The sequence below is a fragment of the Schistocerca serialis genome, chromosome 6, assembly GCF_023864345.2.
Source record: "Schistocerca serialis cubense isolate TAMUIC-IGC-003099 chromosome 6, iqSchSeri2.2, whole genome shotgun sequence".
NCBI lineage: Eukaryota > Metazoa > Arthropoda > Insecta > Orthoptera > Acrididae > Schistocerca > Schistocerca serialis.
In genome coordinates, this window is record NC_064643.1 from 414,155,313 (window position 1) to 414,177,222 (window position 21,910).

The following is a 21,910-nucleotide window of genomic DNA, read 5'->3' on the forward strand; positions in this document are numbered from 1 at the left end:
TGTAACACTGTGCCAAGATGTGCTGGCTGTGCACCAAGGCATGTTTAGCCACAGGGTGATCCTCATTACCAACAAACACTGTCTGCCTGTGTCCATTCATGCGAATGGACAGTTTGTTGCTGGTCATTCCCACATAGAATGCATCACAGTGTAGGCAGGTCAGTTGGTAAATCACATGGGTGCTTTCACACGTGGCTCTGCCTCTGATCGTGTACACCTTCCGGGTTACAGGACTGGATTAGGTGGTGGTGGGAGGGTGCATGGGACAGGTTTTGCATCGGGGGCGGTTACAAGGATAGGAGCCAGAGGGTAGGGAAGGTGGTTTGAGGATTTCATAGGGATGAACTAACAGGTTACGAAGGTTAGGTGGACGGCGGAAAGACACTCTTGGCGGAGTGGGGAGGATTTCATGAAGGATGGATCTCATTTCAGGGCAGGATTTGAGGAAGTCGTATCCCTGCTGGAGAGCCACATTCAGAGTCTGGTCCAGTCCCGGAAAGTATCCTGTCACAAGTGGGGCACTTTTGTGGTTCTTCTGTGGGGGATTCTGGGTTTGAGGGGATGAGGAAGTGGCTCTGGTTATTTGCTTCTGTACCAGGTCGGGAGGGTAGTTGCGGGATGCGAAAGCTGTTTTCAGGTTGTTGGTGTAATGATTCAGGGATTCCGGACTGGAGCAGATTCGTTTGCCACGAAGACCTAGGCTGTAGGGAAGGGACCGTTTGATGTGGAATGGGTGGCAGCTGTCATAATGGAGGTACTGTTGCTTGTTGGTGGGTTTGATGTGGACGGACGTGTGAAGTTGGCCATTGGACAGGTGGAGGTCAACGTCAAGGAAAGTGGCATGGGATTTGGAGTAGGACCAGGTGAAACTGATGGAACCAAAGGAGTTGAGGTTGGAGAGGAAATTCAAGAGTTCTTCTTCACTGTGAGTCCAGATCATGAAGATGTCATCAATAAATCTGTACCAAACTTTGGGTTGGCAGACTTGGGTAACCAAGAAGGCTTCCTCTAAGCGACCCATGAATAGGTTGGCGTACGAGGGGGCCATCCTGGTGCCCATGGCAGTTCCCTTTAATTGTTGGTATGTCTGGCCCTCAAAAGTGAAGAAGTTGTGGGTCAGGATGAAGCTGGCTAAGGTGATGAGGAAAGAGGTTTTAGGTAGGGTGGCAGGTGATCGGCGTGAAAGGAAATGCTCCATCGCAGCGAGGCCCTGGACGTGCGGAATATTTGTGTATAAGGACGTGGCATCAATCGTTACAAGGATGGTTTCCGGGGGTAACAGATTGGGTAAGGATTCCAGGCGTTCAAGGAAGTGGTTGGTGTCCTTGATGAAGGATGGGAGACTGCATGTAATGGGTTGCAGGTGTTGATCTACGTATGCAGAGATACGTTCTGTGGGGGCTTGGTAACCAGCTACAATGGGGCGGCCGGGATGATTGGGTTTGTGGATTTTAGGAAGAAGGTAGAAGGTAGGGGTGCGGGGTGTCGGTGGGGTCAGGAGGTTGATGGAGTCAGGTGAAAGGTTTTGCAGAGGGCCTAAGGTTCTGAGGATTCCTTGAAGCTCCGCCTGGACATCGGGAATGGGGTTACCTTGGCAAACTTTGTATATAGTGTTGTCTGAAAGCTGACGCAGTCCCTCAGCCACATACTCCCGACGATCAAGTACCACGGTCGTCGAACCCTTGTCCGCCGGAAGAATGACGATGGATCGGTCAGCCTTCAGATCACGGATAGCCTGGGCTTCAGCAGTGGTGATGTTGGGTGTAGGATTAAGGCTTTTTAAGAAGGATTGAGATGCAAGGCTGGAAGTCAGAAATTCCTGGAAGGTTTGGAGAGGGTGATTTTGAGGAAGAGGAGGTGGGTCCCGCTGTGACGGAGGTCGGAACTGTTCCAGGAAGGGTTCAATTTGGATGGTGTCTTGAGGAGTCGGATCATTAGGAGTAGGATTAGGATCATTTTTCTTCGTGGCAAAGTGATACTTCCAGTAGAGAGTACGAGTGTAGGACAGTAAATCTTTGACGTCAAAGATTTACTGTCCTACACTCGTACTCTCTGCTGGAAGTATCACTTTGCCACGAAGAAAAATGATCCTAATCCTACTCCTAATGATCCGACTCCTCAAGACACCATCCAAATTGAACCCTGCCTGGAACAGTTCCGATCTCCGTCACAGCGGGACCCACCTCCTCTTCCTCAAAATCACCCTCTCCAAACCTTCCAGGAATTTCTGACTTCCAGCCTTGCATCTCAATCCTTCTTAAAAAGCTTTAATCCTACACCCAACATCACCACTGCTGAAGCCCAGGCTATCCGTGATCTGAAGGCTGACCGATCCATCGTCATTCTTCCGGCGGACAAGGGTTCGACGACCGTGGTACTTGATCGTCGGGAGTATGTGGCTGAGGGACTGCGTCAGCTTTCAGACAACACCACATACAAAGTTTGCCAAGGTAACCCCATTCCCGATGTCCAGGCGGAGCTTCAAGGAATCCTCAGAACCTTAGGCCCTCTGCAAAACCTTTCACCTGACTCCATCAACCTCCTGACCCCACCGACACCCCGCACCCCTACCTTCTACCTTCTTCCTAAAATCCACAAACCCAATCATCCCGGCCGCCCCATTGTAGCTGGTTACCAAGCCCCCACAGAACGTATCTCTGCCTACGTAGATCAACACCTTCAACCCATTACATGCAGTCTCCCATCCTTCATCAAGGACACCAACCACTTCCTTGAACGCCTGGAATCCTTACCCAATCTGTTACCCCCGGAAACCATCCTTGTAACCATTGATGCCACGTCCTTATACACAAATATTCCGCACATCCAGGGCCTCGCTGCGATGGAGCATTTCCTTTCACGCCGATCACCTGCCACCCTACCTAAAACCTCTTTCCTCATCACCTTAGCCAGCTTCATCCTGACCCACAACTTCTTCACTTTTGAGGGCCAGACATACCAACAATTAAAGGGAACTGCCATGGGCACCAGGATGGCCCCCTCGTACGCCAACCTACTCATGGGTCGCTTAGAGGAAGCCTTCTTGGTTACCCAAGTCTGCCAACCCAAAGTTTGGTACAGATTTATTGATGACATCTTCATGATCTGGACTCACAGTGAAGAAGAACTCTTGAATTTCCTCTCCAACCTCAACTCCTTTGGTTCCATCAGTTTCACCTGGTCCTACTCCAAATCCCATGCCACTTTCCTTGACGTTGACCTCCACCTGTCCAATGGCCAACTTCACACGTCCGTCCACATCAAACCCACCAACAAGCAACAGTACCTCCATTATGACAGCTGCCACCCATTCCACATCAAACGGTCCCTTCCCTACAGCCTAGGTCTTCGTGGCAAACGAATCTGCTCCAGTCCGGAATCCCTGAATCATTACACCAACAACCTGAAAACAGCTTTCGCATCCCGCAACTACCCTCCCGACCTGGTACAGAAGCAAATAACCAGAGCCACTTCCTCATCCCCTCAAACCCAGAATCCCCCACAGAAGAACCACAAAAGTGCCCCACTTGTGACAGGATACTTTCCGGGACTGGACCAGACTCTGAATGTGGCTCTCCAGCAGGGATACGACTTCCTCAAATCCTGCCCTGAAATGAGATCCATCCTTCATGAAATCCTCCCCACTCCGCCAAGAGTGTCTTTCCGCCGTCCACCTAACCTTCGTGACCTGTTAGTTCATCCCTATGAAATCCTCAAACCACCTTCCCTACCCTCTGGCTCCTATCCTTGTAACCGCCCCCGATGCAAAACCTGTCCCATGCACCCTCCCACCACCACCTACTCCAGTCCTGTAACCTGGAAGGTGTACACGATCAGAGGCAGAGCCACGTGTGAAACCACCCACGTGATTTACCAACTGACCTGCCTACACTGTGATGCATTCTATGTGGGAATGACCAGCAACAAACTGTCCATTCGCATGAATGGACACAGGCAGACAGTGTTTGTTGGTAATGAGGATCACCCTGTGGCTAAACATGCCTTGGTGCACAGCCAGCACATCTTGGCACAGTGTTACACCGTCCGGGTTATCTGGATACTTCCCACCAACACCAACCTATCCGAACTCCGGAGATGGGAACTTGCCCTTCAGTATATCCTCTCTTCTCGTCATCCGCCAGGCCTCAATCTCCGCTAATTTCAAGTTGCCGCCACTCATACCTCACCTGTCTTTCAACAACTTCTTTGCCTCTACACTTCTGCCTCGACTGACATCTCTGCCCAAACTCTTTGTGTTTAAATATGTCTGCTTGTGTCGATATATGTGTGGATGGAAATGTGTGTGTGTGCGAGTGTATACCCGTCCTTTTTTCCCCCTAAGGTAAGTCTTTCCGCTCCCGGGATTGGAATGACTCCTTACCCTCTCCCTTAAAACCCACTTCCTTTCGTCTTCCCCTCTCCTTCCCTCTTTCCTGATGAGGCAACAGTTTGTTGCGAAAGCTTGAATTTTGTGTGTATGTTTGTGTTTGTTTGTGTGTCTATCGACCTGCCAGCGCTTTTGTTCGGTAAGTCACCTCATCTTTGTTTTTATATATAATTTTTCCCACGTGGAATGTTTCCTTCCATTATATATATATATATATATATATATTTTTTTTTTTTATTTTTTTTTTTCCCCCCCTACACTCAGATGATGGGACCTACAAAGATTACTGGGAAACACCCATGTGACTGTGCACATTCAGGTTTGTTTTGTGGTACCACAGATTAACAGGAGATGTTGACACTGTTCTCAAATAAACTCTCTGATTGTGACAATATGAGGACAACAATAACAAATGGTAAAATTTAACAAATTTTAATATACTAAGCATTTATTTAGTATGTCCTTATATGAGGATGCCATGACTGAAAGGGTTAAACTGGTAGTTTATGATATACCCTGAATTGCAATTTAGAGAAGGATACATGTCACTTTTAGGATTGTTTTTGCGCCACACTATTGTATTTTTATTCAAATATATGCGTTTGGGTACCTATTGCTGCATTATTATAACATATATTTGTAACTGCAGAAGTAATCAGTGTAATCTTTGATCCTGAAAGGACAGTTCTTCAGCATGAGTGTTAATGTTTGAAGAAATTTTGGCTCATGTTTTTTTATATTCAGCCTTACACTTATAATGCCCATTTGTGTTCCAGTGGTGACAGAGCCTCCGTATGGACTCAAACTGAATCTACGCAACACTTACTTCAAGATGCGAACACAAAGCCTTGAGGCCTGTGAACACCCAGCTTTCAAGTCTTTAGTATATGTGCTGGCATTTTTTCATGCTGTGGTGCAGGTATATAATGACGTCATTGCTGTAATGCAACTTCATATTAACAAAGCATGAATTACTTTAAAAATTTGTAGAACTTGTTTTATGGTTCAGGTTTTTCTCATGTAGGACTGAAGAAATAAAATGTTATTGCTTGGGCAGCTTTTGGCTCATGGCAGTTTTGACAGATTTAATATCCCTACAATTTCCTTGTGTTGATGTTCACAATTACATGATAAATATAACAAGAAAATTTCGTATAGTAGCATATAATAGTTCACATACCTTATATCACAGTTGCTTGTATTATTCGGTTTGCTTATAAAATTAGAAAATATGAATTCAAATTCACTTAAAAATGTACAAAAACATACATAATGGGAGTGTGAATGTCATTCTTTGTCTCTTTATGTCTCTCAAAATTTATCTTACTTTTATTGTGCATGGATGTATCTGTGTTTTGTTATGTTGGAAAATTTGGAAATGCTCACTAGAAAATAGCAGGGTCTACAGATTGATACAAACAATACAAATTTTGAAACTCCCTTGTGAGACCATGTACAACAATTAACACTACACCAATAAGAGAGAAATGCATATAAGGACAAATGTAAGTAACTTTTTTATTTCTTGAAAATATGCTAAATTTTTACTGTGGATAAAAATTAAAGAAAAATGTTATAAAATTCTAGAGGCTTCTATACTCTTTCCAAATGTATTTACACAAGTAAGAGTCTGAAACAGACTCTTTGTAGTTCATATTAGTGAAGTAGAAAGTCTGGTTATCTTGAGGTAAGATGTAGCAAATTCTGTGTAATATTTCAACCTGTATGCTGTTACTTATGGTATGAGTACATAAAATTCTACAGATATTCATAGACATTACTAGCAGTTTGTAAGAATAAAATAAAATGTGTTTGAGCCAAAAGTATACTTCAAAACAAGATATTCCATTAAAACATATGATCATACTTTTTTTAAACATCTGGAAACAAATGTATCTTTCAGAGGAAACTATCCTAGTTTTCAGAACTAATAGTTGCTTCCTTGAGGAGGAGAAAGAAATGTACTGGGGAAGGTTAAAAGGAATGGCAGATTATACAGACCCCAGGATCAGAGAACCCATCTGTTGTGAGGCTGTGTGAAGACAACCATAAAGGGAAAGATGTCAGAGAGAGCAGGAGATCAAAGGTAGTACACTGGTAATCAGTGTACCAGTTTCACTTGAAACACAAGTTGACTGAATCCAGTCAGAAGACTAAGTGACTTAAAAAAGAAAAAATAAGACTGGGACACTTCTAGGCTAGAGCTATTGTGAGGTAGAGGCAGTGGAGGCTAAACTAAAATTATTGTGTGTAATGAATGTTTTAAAATAATTTACATTTAGTTTTTAAAAATCCTGCTTTATAATTTGTATATTGTATTTGTAAAGGGGAAACTAAAATTATTGTATTTAGTCAATGTTTTAGAATAATTTACAATTAATTTGTAAAATTCGTACCTCATAATTTGTGTATTTTATTATTATTTAAAAAACCACATAAATAAAGTAAGTTTATTGTTACACTGCAGACAGACTTGATTATTTGTGTTATTCAAGATTGGATTCAGATGAATAAGTAAGTAACCAGGCAACTCTGTGTGTTCAGCTAGTTAAGTAAATAATTGATGGCTGTGATCTATAGCCAAGGATTAAATTGAAAGTGAAAAACTATTAACTAGTTTAATAAAATTAGCAATAAGTGGCCATTGTGGTTGTGGGAAAATAGCAATAATGGTTGTTAAGTATATTTTAGCTCCAGGTGTCTCAAACTAGGCTAAAATGAACCACTTGTACATCTACTTCAGTAGATTAGATCAACCAAAATACTATCAGTGTATGAAAATAAGTAACAAGAATGAAAAAAGATGAATGAGAGTATGACATTTACAGGAATTAGTGGTGAAATTATTCCTTTAGATCAGTATTCACATCATTCATTGTGTCTATTTGGTGATATTATTACAGAAAATTTAGGTACTGTGAGACAGTACTTTGCTCATTGGAGACATTGACTGTCTTATATTCCTTAGACACACTTTAGCAATTACTGAAAGAGAATTTCAATTTGTCAAATAAATTTAGGAAAAATGACTCAGATCTGAAACACATCTGTCATGAGCTTGTGGATGTTATTCATTACTTGAGAAATACAGTGAGATGTAGTATAGAGTTTGGATTTCTTGTGTAGGCTTGATAAGCAAGGTAAACTAAATATCATAACAAGATTAAAATGTTTCTGAAATCAGGAAGATGATATACTGAACACAAAGAACATTACATTCGACATGAATGATTTTAGAAACTTATTCAATGTAAATGTAAATACCTCTTGTTGCCGTTGTCACCTTCAGTGCTACGGTGATAACTTGTACTGTCCTCAAGTTTGCCATCATTTACACCACCACTATTTTGAGTGTACAGTTCTCTATTTCACTTAAATTCATGTCATTCCCTCCACTGTCCATGTCTCTCATACCCTCATTGCATTTTCTTCACTTCTTACTCCCAGGTACCTTTATATTAAGTGATATATCATCCCTACTCCTCCTCCTCCACCACCACCACCACTATCACTACCATCACATCAACAGTGAGCTGATAATCATCTCAGTTTCACATCTTATCATATTCCCTTGAATTTAGATTTAGTATTGTTTCTTTACATTCCTATAATGTATTTAATCCAATCTCAGAAAATTCAATGATTATGGACATACTGGACTTCACTGGTATGTGTCAATGAAAACATAATAATATGGAATGATTCTAGTCAGGTACATTTCTTTTGAATTATTTTGTACACTATTTTTTTTCCAATCTTGCAGGTTCGTTTTCTTTGCTGAATATAGAACACTTTTTAATAATTAAATTTTCAGTGTAATATTCCATAGTGGCTTAGTGAACAACTGTTCCCCATAGTTATAATACGGAATCATGTTACACTCACTGATTTTATGATTTACAGTAGCTTCTTATGTATATCTCATTTTCCTTGAGTTTGAAGTTACAGTAGATTGATTTGAAATTTGTAAATTAGAATTTCTTCAAAAAATAAGAACACAGTTTCAAAATATTTTCTTTTGAAAGTTTTACGTGAGGTAGACTACACTTCATCTTCATCTCATTATTGATAATTGCTATCCTCACTCATCAGTATTAATACAATATGCAATGAACAGTGTCAAAACATTTTCTTTCAAAAGTTTTAAGTGAGGTAGGATGGACTTCATCTTCATCTTGGTACAGTATACAATGAAATATATCCTTTGACAGCGAGACTACGCTATACATTGTCTTTAGATAACTTAAGAAGTAATGGTAACAATTCCCTGACTAGTAGAGACACCCAGTCATCAAATGGCACACAAAAAGGACTGAGAGCTTTACTAACTGTCAGATGAGTACTTCTTGAGAGCTTTAAGGCAGGCTGTTCCAGCTCATGTACCCACTTGGAGGTTCCGAAACAGACACCGGCAAAGGTGGACAGGGATGGCCTACACTACCTGCCCATGTCTGCAGGCATGCCCCCCTCCCACCACACACACACCTGCATGACTATGTTGTCTCAATTGATTACATTGCAGTGGCGCTGCAGCTCAATTGAGGTGACTGGTTGTGTTGGATATAGAGGACAATAGGTGATGGGAGAAAGGAACTGCATAGTGAGAGGAACAATTGGGGAATTTTGATTGATGGCTACCAATGCATGGGAAGGTATATGGCACCGATGAGCTGCTCCTGGCCACAGGCAGTTGGAGTTATGTATGGCACACAGTGACATGGAGCAGTGGACTGGGAGGGGGAGATTGAGCAGGGGAAGAGGGTGACTGTGAGGAACAGGATTTAAGTGCAGGTTGGTTGTAATGAAGGCTGCAGACTCCATTTTAGGGTATATTTACAGCTTGTAAAATTTTGTTATATTTCTATGAATTTTTACGTAGTATTGTGTAAATTTAGAGGAGTTTACATGTTCTCACAGTATACTTGAGGGCACAAACTGAAATAGTACACAGAATTTGTCATTTTCATATTACCATTGTGAGATTATATAAGTGAACTTCCTTGAGTTTTAAAACATGTTTCATTCATATTATTTCGGACTCAGCATTTGAAAGAATTCAGCAGTATTATTTGCATTTATTGTAATCTATCACCTTTCTCTCTAAAGGTTAGTTAGCATGGCATTAATTACACTGAGGTGACAAAAGTCATGGGATACCTCCTCATATCACATCAGAGCTCCCTTTGCCCAGGATAGTGCAGCAATTCAATGTGGCATGGTCTCAACAAGTCCGCTGCAGGTATATTGATCCATGCTGCATCTATAGTCATCCACTATTGTAGAAGTGTTGCTGGTGCAAAATTTTGTGCACAAACTGACCTCTTGATTATGTCCCATAAATTTTCAATGGGCTTCATGTTGGGTGGCCAAATCATTCACTCAAATGGCCCAGAATGTTCTTCAAACCAATTGCAAATGATTGTGCCCTGGTGTCATGGCACATTGTTATCCATAAAAATTCCAATATTGTTCTGGAACATGAAGTCCATGAATGGCTGCATATTGTTTCCAAGTAGCCAAACATAACCATATCCAGTCAATGATCAGTTCAGTTAGACCAGAGGACCCAGTCAATCTGACATAAACCACAGCCCACACCATCAGGGAGCCACTACCAGCTTGCACAGTGCCATATTGACAACTAGGGTCCACAGCTTTGTGGGGTTTGCACCACACTCAAACCTTACCAATAAGCTCTTATCAACTGAAATTGGGGCTCATCTGACCAGACCACAGTTTTATAGTTGTCTAAGGTTCAACTGATATGGCCACAAGCTAAGGAGAGGTGCTGCAGGTGATGATGTGCTGTTAACAAAGGAACTTGCATTGGTCTTCTGCTGCCACAGCCCATTGATGCCAAATTTAGCTGCAGTGTCTCAACAGACATGTTCATCACACATCCCACATTGATTTCTGTGGTTATTTTATGCAGTATTGCTTGACTGTTAGTAATAACAACGCTTTGCAGATGCTGCTGCTTTGGTCACTAAGTGAAGACCGTTGTGAGAGGTAATGCCTGAAATTTGGTATTCTCAGCACACTCTTGTTGCTGTGCAGCTCAGAATATTGAATTCTCTAACGACTTCCAAAATGCAATGTCCCATGTCTCTAGCTGCAACTACTGGTCTGTGTTCAAAGTCTGTTTTACATCACCCAACCATAATCACGTTCAAAACATTTTCACATTAATCACCTGAGTATAAATGACAGCTCTGCCATTGCACTGCCCTTTTATATCTTGTTTACATGATACTATGACCATCTGCATATGTGCATGTTGCTATGCCATGACTTTTGTCACCATAGTGTATTGTAATCTGTGTCTAGAGAAACCTCCAAAATATGAATACTAAAGAAAATAAAATACATGTGCATTACCCTTGTTTGTATCTGTTTGTCATTCCAGTTAGCTATTCTCTGTGAGGTTCTCCTGCTTCCCCCACCCCTCCCCCAACCCCCCACCCTCACCAGAAATATGGAAACAAAGGCACACAATAAGAGTATAAAGACAGTTCCTTGCTATTATACTTTTTGTTCATAATATCACTTATACTGTCATTATTTATCTACACACAAACAAAAATTAACCTCAGGTATTAATGACTTACTTCCATTTTCAGGAAAGGCGAAAGTATGACAAAATTGGCTGGAATATTAGTTATGATTTCAATGAATCAGACTTCAATGTGTGTATGCAAATTCTTGATACATATCTAACAAAGACATTAGTCACCAAAGACACAAGAATTCCATGGAGAAGTTTGAAGTACTTAGTGGGCGAGGCAAGTACTTACAAATATTTTGACACTGCTTCTCTGAATTTATATTGTATAATTTTCTCATAAAAACATCATTTTTATTATCTATGAATACCTACCATTGAACTAAGATCACAGGAAGGTTTAGAAAAGTTAACAATGTACTACTTTTTACATAACTGATTATATCATGTTCAGTAAAAAAATTGTAAAAATGAAACTAATGATCAATTTGATGTGTTGGCAAATGTGCCAACACCTTGTAGATAGAGGAGGCCGAAATGCACGCTATCTAATGCAGACGGGCGTGAATTCTGGAACAGGATAAGTAGTGAATGGTAGCAAGAAAAGTACGTTGCTTAGTGAATACTTAACTTTTATACAGTCCTTTGGTTTACAACGTTCTTGATGAGACATTTCATACGATAACTATCAAACTATGTAAGGCTAATGGCGCCTTGCTAGGTCGTAGCCATGAACTTAGCTGAAAGCTATTCTAACTGTCTCTCGGCAAATGAGATAAAGGCTTTGTCCGTGTAGTCGCTAGCAAAGTCGTCGTACAACTGGGACAAGTGCTAGCCCGTATCTGGAGACCTGCCTTGTGGTGGCGCTCGGTCTGCGATCACACAGTGGCGACACGCGGGTTCGACATGTACTAAATGGACCGCGGCCGATTTAAGCTACCACCTAGCAAGTGTGGTGTCTGGCGGTGACACCACATTCCTCCCCCGCATATCTGCGAACGGTCGTGTTATAAGGCTTCCGCCCGCCGTGGGGAGGACCCCATGTTGACGTATGCAATGAGGTGGGGAGCCTAACAACAGGTGAGGCTGTGCCACCCGCACCCGGCCATTCGGTCCGAGTGGGTCTAGGAAACGCCTGAAAACCTAGTCCAGGGTGCACGTCAACAATCGGTGTATGCGCCCGTAAAGAGACAGGAGAGGCCGAAGGGTCGACCTCCATTGCGTCGGGGTAGCCGACGCGCGATGACGTCATGTGGTCCGGAGCGGGCAAGAGTTCCATGGCGGAGGACAGCTGGTCACGGGAAGCGATCGGCGGCGCGTGACCCAGGGAGGCGCTTGGCGGCTGCAGCGAAGCGTCGAATGCGGGCGGCGCCGGCGGGAGAACAGGCGGCGGCGGCGGTGGCGACTGCGGCGGCGCGTCGCCATGGGGCAAAATGGAAGGCATCGTCGGTAACACCTGGGGATGAGGCGAGCCAGTAGATGGGTCCCCAGGGCGCTGACAGGACGGCACCGTCGCTGAAAGCAGATGGGGAGCGGCAGAACCCGTGCGACGACAGAGGCGCAGCTGATTGAGATGCCGACGCACCTCACCAGAGGCCCCCAAAACCAAATACATCGCGCGGCCGAGGCAGCGAAGAATGCGCCCTGTGAGCCAACGCCGTGAACCTCGATAGTTGCGATAGAATACAACGTCACCTGGAGCAAAAGCAGAAGTCTGTCGCTGCACAGGAACCTGATGCGGCGGGTGCAGCAAAGACATCAAGGTTCGATGAGGACGACCGTGGAGCAACTCAGCCAGCGAGTGACCATCTCGGGGCTGAGAGCGATACGAAGACAAAAAGAGCAACAACGCGTCCTCCCGAGAATGCGACTCTTTCAACTTCAACATCTGTGACTTGAAAGTCCGGACCAATCGTTCAGCGGCACCATTTGACTGAGGCGAAAACGGCGCGGATGTCAGATGTTGAATACCATTGGCCTGGCAGAATGACTGAAATTCTGTGGACATGAATTGTGGGCCATTGTCGGAAACAATAGTCTGCGGAAGACCTTCAATGCAAAAGATAGCAGACAACGCTTGGATGGTGGCAGAGGACGTCGTGGAAGACATCCGGACAACAAAAGGAAAATTACTGAAGGCATCTACCAGAACCAACCATCGAGCATTCCAGAATGGACCAGCAAAATCGATGTGCAAGCGTTGCCAAGGGGAAGTGGCGTTTGGCCATGCAAAGACTTTCCGCGGCGGTGCGGATTGTTGTTCGGCACACGCCATGCAAGAAGAACACATTTTCGCAATCGCAGCGTCGATTCTGAACCAAGTACAGTGCTGACAAGCAAGTTGTTTCGTTCACACGATACCCCAATGTCCTTGGTGAAGAAGCCGTAAAACAGAGGACTGTAACGAACGTAGGACCACGACTCTGGACTGATCATTATCAGAACGCAACAACAAAACACCACGTCGAACAAAAAGTCTCTCCTTGTGAGCAAAAAATCGGCGAACCAACGGATCCTCAATCCGAGACTTTGACAAAGGCCATTGCGTAGCAACAAAACGCAAAACGGTAGCAAGGACAGGGTCAGCAGCTGTGGCTCTAGCTACACGACGAAAATCAATCGGAAACGATTCGACCACTTCATCGGTTTCCGAATCAATGAACATGCAAGCAAGTTCGGAAGAATCGAATGCGTTATCCTCAGCAACAGGCAAACGGGACAACGCATCGGCGTTTCCGTGCTTAGCAGTGGACCGATACAAGATATCGTAGCGGTACTGCGAGAGGAAAATAGACCAGCGAATGAATTTCTGCACTGTACGTGGAGGTACCGGCTTGTTCGGATGAAAAAGCAATGTCAAAGGTTTGTGGTCTGTGATGATGGTAAAGTGACGACCATATAAGAAATCATGGAACTTAGTAACACCAAACACGAGAGCCAAAGCTTCTTTCTCTATCTGTGAATAATTTCTTTGCGCAGACGAGAGCAATTTTGACGCAAAGGCAATAGGGCGATCATGTGAGCCAACTTTGTGCGCAAGCACAGCACCGATCCCGAATTCCGATGCATCTACCATCAACAAAAGGGGTTTCTGGGGATCGAATGGCGTAAGGCAAGTATTAGAAAGCAACGCCGATTTCAACTGGCGAACAGCGCGTTCGCATTCCGTCGTCCAGACAAACGGAACACCTGTACGGCGTAAGCAAAGAAGCGGAGCTGAAATGGAAGAGGCATTGCGCACAGTCACTCACACCTTGTGATTCTAAATCGTGTAATGTTCTTGCGACCTCATCACGCAATGCGTGGGGAACATTGCGCGCTCGGAAAAATTTCGGTTGCGCGTTGACTTTCAGTTCCAAATGTGCTTCATAGTTCTTAGCGCAACCAAGGCCCGGTGCAAAAATGTCTGCAAATTCTTCACATAGCCGAGAAACACTGTCAGAAGGTACAGTCTGGTTCACTGATAGGACCTGTTTTACAATAGACATGTTAAACAATTGAAATAAATCTAAACCAAACAAGTTCACTGCAGTAGAAGAACGAAGAACGTAAAATGACACAAGTTTTGTTTGTCCCTTATATGTTGCAAGAAGGGTGCACTGTCCTAACACAGGGATAAGCTGTCCTGAATAACTTTTTAACTGAACATTTGCAGCACACAACGGAGGTTTGCCCAGTTGTTTGTACGTGTCGTGATTGAGCAGTGAAACTGCAGCTCCGGTATCGAGCTGGAATGGTATGACCTTGCCATTAAAGTCCAAATCTACAAAAAGTTTATTGTCCTGCTGACGACAAGAGCGACTGCCTCGTGCAATTTGAACTGATACAGGTACAGCATCACTTGCTAATTGACGTGATTTCCGGCGACGTCGACGCACACTTTTTGCGGGACGAACACAGCCACAGGTAGAGACAGTGGCACTGGACGAAGTGAAATTAACGACATGAATGTCCATGGGGGAAGGTCCACGAGCCTGAGTGTCCTTGGTTCGATTCCGGCGCGAAGCAAAGGGCCTGGAATGGTTGTTATTATCTGATCTGAGCTTTTTCTGGCAAACACTTTGAACATGTCCTTTCTTATTACAGAAAAAGCAAATAGATTGGCGTGACGGGCAATGTTCACGCGATTGTCTAGTAGCACACCGCGGGCATGATTTCACTGCATTCGTGTGCTGGCGCGGCACACCTGGTTTATAGCGTGGCGGCAGCTGCACGGACGTGTGCAAGGGCAGTTTACCGGGCAGCGCAGTGCGCCCGGCGGGCCGGTTAATGTTACACACTGCTGGCGAAGTTTCAAAAGATTCCTGAGCACAGTCAAGCGTGTCTTGTCTATCCAATATGTCTATCACTTGTTGAAGGGAGGGATTAACTAGTTTCAAAATTTGCTCCTGTATGCGAACATCAGAAACGTTCTGTGCAATTGCATCACGCACCATAGTATCTGAATAAGGAAGGCCACAGTCACATTCAAACGCACAATCCCTAGTAAGGCCTTGCAAAGTTGCAACCCACTCCCGATTAGTTTGACCGGCCGTACGTTTTGTATGAAAGAAAGTATACCTTTTTGCAACTACTTTAACTGTTTCTTTGAAATAGGCGTCCAATGCCGACAAAATTTCTTCGTAGGACAGAGTTGCTATGTCGCGTCGGGGAAACAATTTCACTATCACACGGTACGTTTGCATGCTGACACAAGACAATAAGTGAGGCTGCCGCTCGTTACGTTGAATTCTGTAGGCGGCGAGATGAAATCCAAACTGGCGTGACCACTGAGTCCAGGTCTCTTGCTGTGTATCAAAATTGCGAAACGGCGGTGCAACTGCATGTTGTGGCTGCGGGAGCGGAGAAGCGGCGGCTGCCGCATCGGTTTGAATGGCACGTTGACCCTGGACGAGCTGTCCAAGGGCATCCAATAACGCCTGCATCTGCTGATTCTGCAAGCGATAAAATTCGGACAGTACATCTGGCGAAGCCTTGACACAAGTAAATGTAAGCAATTAGAAAGAACACGTTTCCCTCGTCACCAATGATGTGTTGGCAAATGTGCCAACACCTTGTAGATAGAGGAGGCCGAAATGCACGCTATCTAACGCAGACGGGCGTGAATTCTGGAACAGGATAAGTAGTGAATGGTAGCAAGAAAAGTACGTTGCTTTGGGAATACTTAACTTTTATATAGTCCTTTGGTTTACAACGTTCTTGATGAGACATTTCATATGATAACAATCAAACTATGTAAGGCTAATGGCACCTTGCTAGGTCGTAGCCATGAACTTAGCTGAAGGCTATTCTAACTGTCTCTCGGCAAATGAGATAAAGGCTTCATCCGTGTAGTCGCTAGCAAAGTCGCCGTACAACTGGGACGAGTGCTAGCCCTTATCTCGAGACCTGCCTTGTGGTGGCACTCGGTCTGCGATCACACAGTGGCGTCACGCGGGTCCGACATGTACTAAATGGACCGCGGCCGATTTAAGCTACCACCTAGCAAGTGTGGTGTCTGGCGGTGACACCACACAATTAAAATGGAATTTCATATGTGGGAGATATGGAATCTTAGACACAACAGAAGGAATAAATTACTTCACTTAATTCTATTCATTAAAACAGCTGATAATGTAAATCATTATAATAATTAAACATAATAGTTATATTAACATAAGGGAAATTTTCTAACTTAGCGTGACTATATGCAACACATCATTCATGTATGTCATTGTCTTTCTCTCTCTCTCTCTCTCTCTCTCTCTCTCTCTCTCTCTCTCTCTCTCTCTCTCTCTCTCTGGCCCCTTTTGTTTTCCCTTCTGGATTTACCATTATTTTATTGTTCCTCTTTTTCTTTTTTTATGGTTATACCATCCAGCTATTAATTTTCGTCTGTTTTAGAATGGTTTTAATATCGAGTTATGTTATTGGTTTAACCTTTTTGATAGGCACTCCAGTCGTATTTCTAAATAACATTATATAGGGACACAGTTAAAAATTTATGCCCTAATGCATTCAGAACACAGAAAATAACAACTGCAGAACCTCACTTGCATCTATCTGCATCGCTAACAGTTTACAGTACCACAAACTAAGGTTAAAGAATGAAGAAAGTATTAGGTTCTATGAGAATAGGTCACCAATAAAAATCCTGAAAACATAATTTAGGGCTTATGAGTGACTTCCTTCATAAGAATGACTCAGTACATATGTATAAATATTAACTCTGCCATCATGCTCTCACTCCCCAATATCCTGTCACTATAAAAGAAAGAGGAGGGAGAGAGCAAATCCCTACCCTTCTTTTGTTGGGTCTCATGGTATATAATCCAGACAGAAATACTGTATCTCAAAATAGGAAACCTGTTGATTTATTTGCACACATGTATCAGATCATTTTACAGGATTTCCTACATACTTTGTAAGTACAGTGTTTAAATATTTTAAGATATGTAATCATTATTATAACAATATCAAAAAGTGAAATAACAGTAAACAAGAAATACGTAGTAAACTTATTTATAACATGTGAACTGCAATACAAAAGCAATCTTTGAACTGCTTTTATTATTTGTCTTGAAAATAATACACCCAATGAATGTAAAATGTGATATAGAGTGCACTCTAATATAAAATACCACTTTCATTGTTATAAAATACCACTTTGCACATTTGCCTGAAGAAGAAAAGATATAATTACCATATGCCTGAAGAACAAGTACATCCATATTATTATTTAACACAAATATTTTAAACATTTGATAACACTGTACCAAAATGTGTGATTCTGTACCATACAACTCATATGTAGTAACATTAATAATAATAATAATAATAATAATGTTAAAAATAATGCTTTATTCTACATCAAACAATGGAATACCTGGTATGGACAACAATATGAATACTAATGAAAGTAATCAAGGTTTGAAGGTTTAATGTGGGTAGACAAAAAAATCTACTCACCAAGCAGTGGCAGCAGGAAACACATAAAAGATGTGGAAATGTGCAAGCTTTTGGAGCCAGTGCCTCCTTCTGACAGAAGGGGTGAAGGAAAAGGAAAAGAGATAAAGGAAAATGACTAGAGAGATTAAGGAAATGGGAAGATGTATGAAAAAGTCACCCAGAACCTTGGGTCAGTGGAGACTTACTGGAGAAGATGGGAAGGAAAATCTGATTGTTGGTAAATGCACTGGATGAAATTTGAAAACCTGAAAGCTTAAGGGGGTAGGACATCAAATGGACCGACTTGGAATGGGAGAGGCATCACAGGACATTTTAATTTCCACTGTCTATGCTTTTACAAAAAAATTCATAAAGCTTGTCAGCATGACCAGGAAGGATTCAGGATTCACACTCAAAGCAGTGGAAGTTCAAAAACATAACAATGTAATTTATTTTTACATGTGAAATTTCATGATTTTTTCACTTACTATTGGCTGCATTTGTTGATATAGGTACACTTTGCTTAATAAGTAAGAGAGATTCTTCAGTGAATTTTGCACAGCATAAAAATCATGTTTACAGGAGTATGAAACTCTAGAATTTTCCAAATCTATTAAAACTGAGGTAAAAATTGAGATAATTAACTATAAAATTTGAGTTTTTTTTAAACATGAAGTAACAGGTCATTCATTTTTTTATAAATTAAATAAATTCTAGGATTTCATACTCCTGTAAGTATGGTTTATGTGCTGTGCAAAATTCATCAAACAATCTCTCTTACTTACGAAGAAAACTGTACCTATATCAACAAATGCATCCAATAGTAAGTGAAAAAAAATGATGAAATTTCACATGTAAAAAAAATTATTTTCTTATGTTTTGAACTTCCACTGCTATGAGTGTGAATCCTGAAACCCTCCTGATCGATGACAAAATTTTATGAATTTACTTGTTAAAGTATAGGCAGTGGAAATTAAAATGTCCTGTGGTGCCTCTCCTGCTCCAAGTTGGCCTGTTTGATGTCCTACCCCCCCTTAAAGGTAGAAGACAGTGTAATAAGCAACACAGAGATTACTGAAAAGACAGTGTGAAATTACTGATAAGAATGGAAAGCGAAGTGCATTACACTTGGTAGAAAGGTGGGAGGTAATGAGAGGATGGAAAATAAGCAGTGAAATTGAAAAATAAAGGGAGTAATGGAAAGGAATAGTTACTGAAAAGAAACACTGAGGCCACAGAAATTAATGAAAGTTTAGGACAGGTGAGTGACAAGAACCAAGCACATGTAATGCCAGCCCCAGCTGCAAAGTTCTGAAAAACTGGTGTCAGGAGGGAGAATCCAAATAGCATGTCTGGTGGCACCGAGGCCATGACCAACATGTTGTTGACTGTTCTTTGCAACAGGACTTTGTGTGTTGCCAGTACACACCCTCTGTCTGTATCCATTCATCCTTATTGATAGTGTGATGGTAGTCATACCAATGCTGAAGGCCAAACATTGTTTACATGACATGTAGTACACAGAACATGTCATTTCACATGTGGCTCTCCCTTTGATACTATTATGTTTCCTTGCCAGTTACAGGGTTGGTGTAGCTGGTGGCAGAAGGGTACATTGGGCAAATCATATAGTGGTAATGGTCACAGGGGTAGGAATCATAGGATAGGGAAACAGGTGCAGAAGGAGCTTAGGGTCTGACCAAGGTATTGTGGAGACTAAGGTGGAGGGGGGTGACAGAGCTCAGAGCTGTTCGGTGTGTGTGTGTGTGGGGGGGGGGGGGGGGGGGGGGTGAGCAAAATAATCCACAGAGTGGACCTCATTGAATAGTCAAAGTAGCTAGTGAATACATTTGGGACCATCATCATAGTACTGAATGACAAGAGGTATACTGGATGTACTCTTGTGTTGTTTTTGTGGTAGGATCAGCAGTATCAGGATTTGATGTGATGACCTGGGAAATCTGATTTTGAATTAGGCTGGTGTAATAATTACATACACTTAATGCGGAGGTGAGAGTGATGATGATGTTTTACTGTAAAGCATACGCATCTGAAGAAATGCATTAACCTTGAATGCCAAAGCTGTGTTCGAGAGGACATTTGACATGGAAAGGATGGCAATAGTCAAAATATAAGTACTGATGATGTTTGTTTGTAAGTTTACGTTAACAGAAGTGTGTAGCTGAGCCATGGTGAGGGTGAGGTCAGCATCAAGGAAACTGGCATTAGATCTGGAATAGATTTGCAAAATTTTATTGAGAGAGCATGTTTAGAGATTCCAGAAATTTTAAGAGGTCAGCCTCATCATCGGTCCATACGGCAAAAATATTATCAGTGTACCTAAACAAAACAAGGGATTGAAGGCTAAAAGATCTCAGGAAAGCCTCCTCCAAGCAACCAATCAAAAGTTGGCATAGGTAAGCTTATATGTCAACTGGTGGCAGCACAAAAACTATCCAGCTAACAGTGACTGAATAAGTTTATTTAGCAAAGATTAATAGCACTTCTGCTCTGACATAGATAAAAACAAAACATAAAACAAGTCACTTCTTGAAATAAAATAGTAATACTTCTGGTGGCTGAAGGCCAGTTAGATTGTTACTTAGTCTGACTTCTTTAATCACACACTTTATAAAAGACAACGTCCAGTAATGTGCTCACTGTTAAAGTACAAACTCAATGAACAAAGTTTAAGCCCCATAAGGAGTAAAATTGTCTAAGTCCATCTTGTAGGCATTTAAAAGTTAAACAGGAATAAATTAACAAGTAAACAAATCCACCCCTCTGACAGAGACTCCATCTTTTTTGGTGAGGAGGCCACAAACCCACTTAAGTCCAAAAACTGGCAGCTCCTGGGGTTATGAAGTCAAACATGAACAAGAGTGATGTCATCATGGCAACCCTTGAGAAAGAATCCTGACTGATGGAATCCTTGCAGAATCAGCACCTGGTGAAAGAAACTCACTCAGAACTAACTGCTCTGGTCTAGCTCAAGAGCTGCTCTAAATACATCTTGGTACAGTCAGGCCTATTTTTGATCATGTGCCTTGCAGAATATAATAGGGTCATGTGGCCCCTAACCTTCAGCAGTGCTTGGGTTGCCTCCTGGTGGATGGTCTGAGCATTGCTGTTTGTTTTGTGGAAAATTATCTCCTGCATGTTAGGCATCTTTGAAGCATTGATGTGATGTTGCTTGCTGACAATGCAGGTGTTAAGGCTTGTTATAGCGTCTCTCCACACCTGTGGAGGGGAGGAGATGGCAAAGCTCATCTTGACGTCCCTGAAGGAGGCAGGTTCTGTGCTGGCACCTTGGGCAGTTGTTGGGGACGATGTCAACATCCATTGGTGTGTGAAGCTGTTGAACACACTTCAAGTGAGCTGTCCCCTGGCAATGGTTGAGATGGCCCAGCAGTGTCTGGGGTGGAATCAATAGATGGCTGTGTATCTTGAACAAAAGAAAGTGGTAGTTTCTTGGTGTTAGGAGAAGGACCACAGAGATGTTGTAATCGCTCCTGCAGCTATATACATTCTCCATAAGCTACCATATGGTTCATGAAGGAGGTTACCAAGTATCACTACTACTCATTTCCTTTGCTGTTCTGCTCACAAATAAAATGAAGGAAAAATGATTGTCCGTATGGCTCAGCATGAGACCTACTTTCTTATATCTTATCTTCATGGTCCTTACACAAAATGTTTGTTGGCAGCAGTAGAATCAATCTCCAGTCACCTTCAAATGCTGATTTTCTAAATTTTCTCAGTAGTATTGCTGGAAAAGAATGTCATCTTCCTTCCAGAGATTCCCATTTGAGTTCCTGAAGCATCTCCATAACACTTTCATGGTGTTCCAACATGCTGTTCCTGTCTTTAGTCTGAAGATTGGTTTGATGTAGCTCTCCATGCTACTCTATCCCATGCAAGCCTCTTCATCTCTGAATAACTACTGCAACTAACATCCTTCTGAATCTGCTTACAGTACTCATCTCTTGGTCCCCCTCAGAATGTGTGCAATTAACTGATCCCTCCTTCTAGTCACGTTGTGCCACAGATTTCTTTTCTCCCCAGTGCTATTCAGTATTTCCTGATCGGTAACA

At 42.4% G+C, this 21,910-nt stretch overlaps 1 protein-coding gene across 1 annotated transcript in view; it reads left to right on the top strand.

Moving 5' to 3' along the window:
* LOC126484896 (dynein axonemal heavy chain 10) overlaps positions 1-21,910 on the top strand; it is a 1,141,797-nt gene that overhangs the window by 1,019,834 nt on the left and 100,053 nt on the right. Inside the window, exons 61-62 of the mRNA XM_050108495.1 lie at positions 5,164-5,306; positions 11,008-11,169. Coding sequence (XP_049964452.1) covers positions 5,164-5,306; positions 11,008-11,169 — 305 coding nt within the window. The remainder of the gene's footprint in view (positions 1-5,163; positions 5,307-11,007; positions 11,170-21,910) is intronic.